This window comes from Diaphorina citri, unplaced genomic scaffold (assembly GCF_000475195.1).
Source record: "Diaphorina citri unplaced genomic scaffold, Diaci psyllid genome assembly version 1.1 scaffold1883, whole genome shotgun sequence".
In the NCBI taxonomy this organism is placed as follows: Eukaryota; Metazoa; Arthropoda; class Insecta; order Hemiptera; family Psyllidae; genus Diaphorina; species Diaphorina citri.
Genome location: NW_007379309.1, coordinates 49,305 through 59,532, shown reverse-complemented (window position 1 = coordinate 59,532; position 10,228 = coordinate 49,305). Strand labels below are relative to the sequence as shown.

Genomic DNA, 10,228 nt, shown 5'->3' with positions numbered 1-10,228 from the left:
GCAACGAACCGGACACCAGCGAACCAACCGAGAGTATTATCGCCATCACCAACGAGCAACCCACAGGAGTCTCCATGCCTCTCATTGAACTCACTACGGACATCAAACTGAACAGTCCTGAGGGACAACCAGTAGATGTACAGGAAGATGAGAACTTTATCGAGTTCATCACTGAGGATGGGGACCATGTGAGGATGATGGGTGTGAGCTATGATTCCCTGCAGCTCCTGGCGATGGACTCGGACATTCAAATGTTTACCACCAAGAACGAGAACGATTGAAGAGTAGACTAGCGTCTGGTTGTGCGACTAACCTAAACAACTGCTATATTAGAGTTGTGTGGTCTGTGCCGTACCATCCCCAGGGAGAGGAACAGCTAACTCTAACAACCCTAGCTAGCTGATAGATTCAAAGGGTTCTCTCTGCTTGAAAAGAACAAGCACAAGTCCTCACCATGGTTGACTGCGGTTCAGGACGAGCCAATTAAACATGACTAGAGACCATCACCCAGGTGTATGGCCGATAGAAGATATATTTTCTCTATTTTGTCATCACCTTTCGGCTATAGCTAAAGCTGCTACAACAACAACAGAGCGATTGAAGAAGTTCTAGAGTTCGGGGTGCACTCAGCCTCGTGAGGACAAGTGAGTAGCTACTTTTATCGAGTAGCGACCAGTGGCAGCATTACCAGTGTATACATATTGATGATACATACGAGTAGATGAAAATTAATAGTTAAGGACTCTTAAGGAGGCAGTCAGTAATGCTGTGATACTCACTGAAGTTGTGAAAAAGCTCTCTGCTTTGCCACAAAGATTCATGATTTGATTTCGATTAAGAAGTCAGAGTGAAACGAATTTTCAATTGTGTTAAGCATACAGTTTGTCGCAAATATCGTTCCTCTACGTATTATGAACTTGATATTAGAATAGGTCAGCCCTTTTATGCCGAATTGTTTCTTATCATTACTTATACTGTGGTGCAGTGGTTAACGCGTTGGACTTTGGATCTGGAGGTTGGTGGTTCGAGTCCAAGTCAAGTCATAAAATTTATCAAGGTGTAATATTTAATATTTACATTGTAATAATTGGGGAAGGATATTTGTGACAATCATCTAAGTATGCTTAACAGAGTTGAAAATTCCTTTTTTTTTACTTTCTTACCTATTCGTTTCATTTCAGGTGGCATCAAGGGATCAAGCAATACCAGTGCTCGCAATGTCCTAAAGCTTTCAACCAGAAAGGGAACCTCAAGGAGCATTTCCGAATCCATACGGGAGAGAAGCCGTTCACCTGTAATATATGTAGCCGAAAGTTCACCACTTATTCTCAGGTTAGGAGATCAAGCAATACCAGTGCTCGCAATGTCCTAAAGCTTTCAACCAGAAAGGGAACCTCAAGGAGCATTTCCGAATCCATACGGGAGAGAAACCGTTCACCTGTAATATATGTAGCCGAAAGTTCACCACTTATTCTCAGGTTAGGGGGAATATTATTTATTTTCACCAACCTCAGTGGTGCATTGGTTAACGCGTTTTACTTTGGATCTGGAGGTTGGTGGTTCAAGTCCAAGTCAAGCCATAAAATCTATCTAGGTGTTATAATTGGGGAACAACATTTGTGACGAACATTTAAGTATGCTTGTTTTCACCAACCTCAGTGGTGCATTGGTTAACGCGTTTTACTTTGGATCTGGAGGTTGGTGGTTCAAGTCCAAGTCAAGCCATAAAATGTATCTAGGTGTTATAATTGGGAAACGACATTTGTGACGAGCATTTAAGTATGCTTAACACAATTGAAAATTCCTTATTATTTTCTATCGTGTCCGTGAGATAGTCATGCTAAACTAGGCTTGCCGATGGTTTCGGGTTCAATTCCTGGCGAAGTCGAACTTTTTCCGATTTTGGTTTAAGAGCTTTTTTCCATAATCATAATTAACCGACTGTGTTCGTAGTCGTAAAGAGATTATTTTACCCCTGAACTATGAATAAGTGCGTGACTGTTCATCACCATTTCAATAGTTCCCGGGAAGAAGAGCCTATGTTAGTTGGTAGCAAAAATAACATAGGTCCTTCTTCCTGGTAACGATTCGATTGTATTTCGTAACAAATCGTAACACTGACATGACTGCTACATTGATCCATTCTTCTTTTTCCTAGCCTTTTCCTATTTAAATAGGGTCAGCTTTCCTTGTCAGTCTCTTCCAGAGGTTTCGGGTTCAATTCCTGGCGAAGTCGAACTTTCTCCCATTTTGGTTTAAGAGCTTTTTTCCATAATCATAATTAACCGACTGTGTCTGTAGTCGTAAAGAGATTATTTTACCCCTGAACTATGAATAAGTGCGTGACCGTTCATCACCATTTCAATAGTTCCCGGGAAGAAGAGCCTATGTTAGTTGGTATAGCAAAAATGAGATAGGCCCTTCTTCCTGGTAACCATTCGATTGTATTTCGTAACAAATCGTAACACTGACATGACTGCTACATTGATCCATTCTTCTTTTTCCTAGCCTTTTCCTATTTAAATAGGGTCGGCTTTCCTTGTCAGTCGCTTCCAGGCAGCCCTGTTGTATACCTCGTGTCCTGATGATTTATTCTCACCCAGGTCTTGGTTCACACAATCTTTCCACCTTAATTGATTCACTAACATAAAATATCCCTCCGCAGCACAAGCTCCACCTAAAGCGTCACACAGGGGAGAAACCACACACCTGCGAGCTCTGTTCCAAAGGTTTCCTGTCTGCCGAATCCTACAAGTGTCACCTGCGGCGCCATAAGGGTGAAAAGCCAGTCACCTGTACGTTCGAAAATTGCACGGAGACATTTGTCGAGAGTTGGGCGATGAGAAAACACGTGCGGACCTGCCATAACAAACCCACCGTGAATAGATTCCCCTGTGATAAATGTGAGAAGGTGTACTCGTGTGCCTCTTCACTTACCAAACATATGAAGGTAAGTACACCTCGCCTCAGCTACTGATATAGTTTTTGTACCAAGTAATATCATTAAGTGGCCATTAAACAGAACAACGACCAAGACTCAAATTATACATGGGCGCCCGGTGTATCGTACTGAGATGGTCCGTAGCGATAGGCAAAGCCGGAGGTCGCGGGAGAGGGATCTCCTCTTCTATAGGTTTGGTTAGACGTTCGACTATCTCGGGGAATTTGATGCGGTCTCGGGGCTCGGTTTTCCAGCACAGGTTCATGATCTCAAGAAAACACGTGCGGACCTGCCATAACAAACCCACCGTGAATAGATTCCCCTGTGATAAATGTGAGAAGGTGTACTCGTGTGCCTCTTATCTTACCAAACATATGAAGGTAAGTACACCTCGCCTCAGTTACTGAGATAGTTTTTGTACCAAGTAATATAATTACTTAAGTAGCCATTAAACTGCACAACGACCAAGACTCGGATCAGTTTGAGCACCTGAGAACATGGAGATTGGTTTAAATCAAATCATCAATTATTTGTGGTAAAGCAGAGTCTTTTCACAACTTTTTGTGGATATCAGAGCATTATTAAGTGCCTCGTTTGCAATCAATTTCAATAATCTTTTTACGCTGGTTATGCCGCCACTGATCGCTACTCGAATAAAGTAGCTACTCAATTGTCCTCACGAGTTTGAATGCACCCTGAACCCGGGAGTTGTCAGGCGGAATGAGCATGATCCCTTGCACGATCAGTTTGAGCACCTGAGAACATGGAGATTGGTTTAAATCAAATCATCAATTGTTTGTGGTAAAGCAGAGCCTTTTCACAACTTTTTGTGGATATCAGAGCCTTATTAAGTGCCTCGTTTGCAATCAATTTCAATAATCTTTTTACGCTGGTTATGCCGCCACTGGTCGCTACTCGAATAAAGTAGCTACTTAATTGTGCTCACGAGTTTGAGTGCACCTTAAACCCGGGACCCCCGGAGTTTGTTTAATTGTTTCCATTTCCATGAAAAACTCGATTGAAGTTCTTGGTTATTTTTAGTACTCATTAGAAGTTATCAGTAATTCAGTACCTACGTGGGAAGACCTATCCATTTTGACTTTATTTCAAACTTTTTCTATTATTTATTTAAACCTAATAAAAGTTCCAGAATTTTAGATAGAAGTTGATAGAACAATTTCCCGGAAATGCGACAGCGAACTCTACAACTTTTTCTATTATTTATTTAAACCTAATAAAAGTTCCAGAATTTTAGATAGAAGTTGATAGAACAATTTCCCGGAAATGCGACAGCGTTCGTTTTGCTAGAAATTTATTTGCTTTTTTGCTGTTGCTTGGAAGAAGTCTTGGCTTAGACCTTAATAACTTGGTGTTGATTAGGTGTAAAAAAAAACCCCTGTTTATGCCGTCAAAATCATTTATTTAAACCTAATAAAAGTTCCAGAATTTTAGATAGAAGTTGATAGAACAATTTCCCGGAAATGCGACAGCGAACTCTACAATTTATTGTTGAAACTTTGTTCGTTTTGCTAGAAATTTATTTGCTTTGTTGCTGTTGCTTGGAAGAAGAAGTCTTGGCTTAGACCTTAATAACTTGGTGTTAATTGGGTGTAAAAAAACCCCTGTTTATGCCGCTAAAATCTCGAATGACACTGAAATTGGGTGTAAAAAAACCCCTGTTTATGCCGCTAAAATCTCGAATGACACTGAAAATGGAAGACCTCCAACTTTTAAATGGAATAAAGACACCTAAATCATAGATAAGTAGGTAATTATCTTTTGAATAAATTTAATCATCACAGCCACAGCTACTTTACAGGGATGAAGATTATGGGAGTACCTTGGGTGTAAAAAAACCCCTGTTTATGCCGCTAAAATCTCGAATGACACTGAAAATGGAAGACCTCCAACTTTTAAATGGAATAAAGATACCTAAATCATAGATAAGTAGGTAATTATCTTTTGAATAACTTTAATTTAAATTTAATCATCACAGCCACAGCTACTTTACAGGGATGAACATTATGGGAGTACCTACGAAATGTACCTACGTCTTCCTTCTGAAAAGGAAATTATCAGGAAGGTGACTATGACTACTCTACTAGGATTACTTTCCTATTCAAGTCGATTACATCTTCCTTCTGAAAAGGGAACTATCAGGAAGGTAACTACTCTATTATAATAAAGACACCTAAATCATAGATAAGTAGGTAATTATCTTTTGAATAAATTTAATCATCACAGCCACAGCTACTTTACAGGGATGAACATTATGGGAGTACCTACGAAATGTACCTACATCTTCCTTCTGAAAAGGGAACTATCAGGAAGGTAACTACTCTATTACTTAAGGGTGTACTTACTTCCTCATTGCTATGCCCAAAGTAGGGTTGTTTGCCCAGACTGTAGATCTCCCACAGGACAACGCCATAACTCCACACATCAGACTCTGGAGTAAACCGGCCATACATGATGCTCTCTGGTGGCATCCATCGGACTGGTAAGAGACGGGAACCTCCGATCTGATCAGAAATGAAATGGGAATTAAGTAAGTAGGTACCTACATAAATATGTATTCTTTATTTTATTTTTTAAGAACGAGGGTTTAAAAAAGGAGGGAACTGCAACTACTAAGATTTAATAGAGGGAACTGTAACTGATAAGGTTTTACCGTCCCGAAAGCGTAGAGAGAAGGAAGACAGGGACTCCCAAGATCTTGTTGTTCCGAGAAGGAAGGAGGGATAGGAGAAAGCCAGCCGTTCCAAAAACGAACTTTGTCTGTTTCGGCTTTAGGATAATATCCGCCCGGGGTTTTTTTTCTGAGAAGGTGACCCAATTAAATTTTTATAAAATACTCCCACCAATAAACAAAACTATTTGATCTACTGGTAAAAAGGGACTCTTTAGTCCTGCCTTCAAAAGCCCTTGTTTTTCCCGAGGGTCCACATTTTTAATATTCTACTTTTTTAGACAGGGTGATTTTCACTTTCCCAATGAAGCTCATCTGAGGGAAAGCCACTTATGCTCCTTTCTGCTATAACCCAGAAAGAGTTAGCATTTTGTTTTCAGGAACTACAACGGAGGTCTTATTGTCCCGATATCGAAGAAAGAAGGACAGGAAAGGAGAAAGCCAGCCGTTCCGAGAACGAACCTTATCTGTTTAGGATGAAGCCCTATCGTCCCAAAATCGAAGAAAGAAGGACAGGAAAGGAGAAAGCCAGCCGTCCCGAAAACGAACCTTATCTGTTTAGGATGAAGCCCTATCGTCCCGAAATCGAAGAAAGAAGGAGCACAAAAACCAGTGAAGTTTGTAAAAATTATCCTGTATTTTCATGTTGTACAAAAAAGGAACCTTATCTTTTCAGTTTTCAGGATAAAGTTTTCCCCTGGCGGGAATTGATCCCACGGCGCTTACAAATAAAAGAGGTGAGAAGGTGTACTCGTGTGCCTCTTCACTTACCAAACATATGAAGGTAAGTACACCTCGCCTCAGCTACTGATATAGTTTTTGTACTAACATTAAGTAGCCATTAAACTGCACAACGACCAAGACTCAGTAGAAAACCTATTAGAATTCCAGAGATACATATGTAAATGTGCACCACCTAATCGGAACCAGGAGTTGGCGCGAATGACCTTGTAGTTAAAGCGCTTGGCCTTTTTTTTTAACTTCTCAATTTTGAACTTCACATTTCGCAATATGCCAGCCTAGGTACCTTGGAGAGTATCGCGTCTGCCTTGTAAGCGTTAGATCGTGGGTTTGATTCCGCCCAGGGCGGATTTAATCCTAAACAGATAAGGTTCGTTCTCGGAACGACTGGCTGTCTCCTATCCTGTCTGCGTCCTCTCTTCGCTTTCGGGATGATAAGACCTTAGCAGCAAGTTATTAGAATTCCGGAGATACATATGTAAATGTGCACCACCTAATCTGAACCAGGAGTTGGCGCGAATGACCTTGTAGTTAAAGCGCTTAAGTAGCCTTTTTTTAACTTCTCAATTTTGAACTTCACATTTCGCAATATGCCAGCCTAGGTACCTTGGAGAGTATCGCGTCTGATTTGTAAGCGCTAGATTCGATTCCGCCCAGGTCGGATTTTATCCTAAACAGATAAGGTTCGTTCTCGAACGACTGGCTGTCTCCTATCCTGTCGGCGTCCTCTCTTCGCTTAGGTCTTATCGGGACGATAAGACCTAAGCAGCAAGCTCAATTTAAGAAGAAACAAGAATAAAAAGTGATCAACAGTCGGGGTTGATTAATGACGGTCCAATGAAATAATATATTGTAACTTAACTATTTCAGACTCATGAACAAGATCCAAGTACAACCCTGCTTAACACAATAGACCTATCTATACTGGACATGATGAAGACCAACAATGAGGCGACAGTGTCTACAGAGGTAAGTTGTCCGTAATAATCATGTAATTGTTATTTCAGACTCATGAACAAGATCCAAGTACAACCCTGCTTAACACAATAGACCTATCTATACTGGACATGATGAAGACCAACAATGAAGCGACAGTGTCTACAGAGGTAAGTTGTCCGTAATAATCATGTAATTGAGAAGCCAACTATTTCAGACTCATGAACAAGATCCAAGTACAACCCTGCTTAACACAATAGACCTATCTATACTGGACATGATGAAGACCAACAACGAGGCGACAGTGTCTACAGAGGTAAGTTGTCCGTAATAATCATGTAATTGAGAAGCTAACTTTCGAATCATAGCCATAGCATGGTTTCTTTCTCATTCATTTGACAACAAATAATTATATCAGCGTTTTTTGCTGCGGAAAAATTAATGTCATTTGAACAAAAAATTGTTCTTAGTTTTAATTTGTACCTAAGCAGGTGAAAGAACACCCACTTTGATCATATCTTTATTGCGCACAAAAATTAGTTAATAAGTAAGTAGTACATTTTTTTTTTAATAAAAAACTGTTTTTTTTTTTTTTTTTTTTTTTTTTTTTTTTTGCTGCGGAAAAATTAATGTCATTTTAACAAAAAATTGTTCTTAGTTTTAATTTGTACCTAAGCAGGTGAAAGAACACCCACTTTGATCATATCTTTACTGCGCACAAAAATTAGTTAATAAGTAAGTAGTATCTACACTTAAGTAAGTAAGTACTTATGTTTATTGAATTCAGATCATTGAAAGAAGACCAATTTCTAATTTCTGTTTGATTACGTTGTATTATAGCAACCAGTGAGAGTCTCGTAATGTTTACTTTTCAAATAAAGTTAAATTATTTAAGTACTTTGTTTTGACGATTATAAAAATCGCTTCTATTCGTTTCAGGTATTGCCCAGGGCGGACGCTGTGGCTGCATTCTCTCAAACCGATGGCAATGTGTTCTACCTGTACGAAGACACGACAGGTATTCTACCAGCGGATGATAAGACCGAGTCTGGTATGACTGAACTTACTCAGCCTAGTGAGGAACCTCTGATGGAGGATCAGTCATTTGAATTGGTAAGTTGTTGCTTAATATGTCGGAACATTGATCATTAGGCCATTTTCCTACGCTCGTCCCATTATTTTTCTACAATGGAACTGCTGGCTTCCAAGGCCTGACAGGAATTTATGCTTGGTTCATGGGAGAGTTAGTCCTAATGTTGCATTGGTAAGTGAAACCTCAAGTTGAAGTGAAACACATGGCTTTAATCCCGAATAGTAATCACGAGGTAAAACCTCCTTTGACTGCGGGATTATAGGGACATTTCCGTCTCATTCGAGCAGTATAGGCAGTCTATATTCTATACTCCTTTCCGTCCTTCGTCCACAATCTATTCAACGTTGTTGCTTAATATGTCGGAACATTGATCATTAGGCCATTTTCCTACGCTCGTCCCATTATTTTTCTACAATGGAACTGCTGGCTTCCAAGGCCTGACAGGAATTTATGCTTGGTTCATGGGAGAGTTAGTCCTAATGAATTGGTAAGTGAAACCTCAAGTTGAAGTGAATAATCCCGAATAGTAATCACGAGGTAAAACCTCCTTTGACTGCGGGATTATAGGGACTTTTCCGTCTCATTCGAGCAGTATAGGCAGTCTATATTCTGTACTCCTTTCCGTCCTTCGTCCACAATCTATTCAATTGCCCAGACGATTGCCCAGGGCGGACGCTGTGGCTGCATTCTCTCAAACCGATGGCAATGTGTTCTACCTGTACGAAGACACGACAGGTATTCTACCATCGGATGATAAGACCGAGTCTGGTATGACTGAACTTACTCAGCCTAGTGAGGAACCCCTGATGGAGGATCAGTCATTTGAATTGGTAAGTTGTTGCTTAATATGTCGGAACATTGATCATTAGGCCATTTTCCTACGCTCGTCCCATTATTTTTCTACAATGGAACTGCTGGCTTCAAAGGCCTGACAGGAATTTAGGTGTGCTTGGTTCATGGGAGAGTTAGTCCTAATGTTGAATTGGTAAGTGAAACCTCAAGTTGAAGTGAAACACATGGCTTTAATCCCGAATAGTAATCACGGGGTAACACCTCCTTTGACTGCGGGATTATAGGGACTTTTCCGTCTCATTCGAGCAGTATAGGCAGTCTATATTCTATACTCCTTTCCGTCCTTCGTCCACAATCTATTCAATTGCCCAGACCTTCCAACCATCCCGGACCCAACAGCCTTGTGGACCAATCCTGTAGAGGTGGCTCAGCTCCTGGGCTTAGAGACGGAAATGTAGTCGACAACGTTAACAACAACATAGTCTATTCTACTTCGACAATCTGAATAAAACACTATAATATCTTTTTTTTTTTTTTTTCAGGTCACGGACGGATCCAAAATCCATTTCGTTCGTCTTCCCATCGATCTGACGACAGATTCTTATATCAACGAGGAAAATAATCAGCTCACTTGTCGCCATTGTAATAAACAGTTCCTTACTAAAAATTGCCTCATTGTAAGTTAATAGTATATTAAGTTCAATATGTTTCTGTGAAATAGGTATGTTGGATGTTAAGTAAGTTTCAATACACAATAAAATATGTTTCTATTTCTATAGTGAAAGTTTCGTCAGCTCCCTGATAAAGTGGTTACTCGCCTTGTGCTTGGGAGAACCTGGTTTGATTTCTGAAAATATCGATCTTTTCCACCTTTCAAACATTGAGGCCCATTCAGAGTCGCTGTAGTTCCAAACTTCAATATGAATGACCCACACATCTCTCACACAAAAAATGCTAAAAAAAGAACTATTCTACTTCGACAATCTGAATAAAACACTATAATATCTTTTTCTTTTCAGGTCACGGACGGATCCAA

The 10,228-nt window shown here is 40.1% G+C and overlaps 1 protein-coding gene across 1 annotated transcript in view; it reads right to left on the bottom strand.

Annotated features, from left to right (window-relative positions):
- Positions 1-3,337: 3,337 nt before the first annotated feature.
- The window catches only part of LOC103517546 (muscle, skeletal receptor tyrosine-protein kinase-like), a 33,308-nt gene continuing 26,417 nt past the window's right edge, over positions 3,338-10,228 (bottom strand). The window contains exons 9-11 of the mRNA XM_026829597.1: positions 5,305-5,463; positions 3,622-3,696; positions 3,338-3,430 (exon numbers count right to left, since the gene is read on the bottom strand). Of these exons, the coding sequence (XP_026685398.1) occupies positions 3,338-3,430; positions 3,622-3,696; positions 5,305-5,463 (327 nt within the window). The remainder of the gene's footprint in view (positions 3,431-3,621; positions 3,697-5,304; positions 5,464-10,228) is intronic.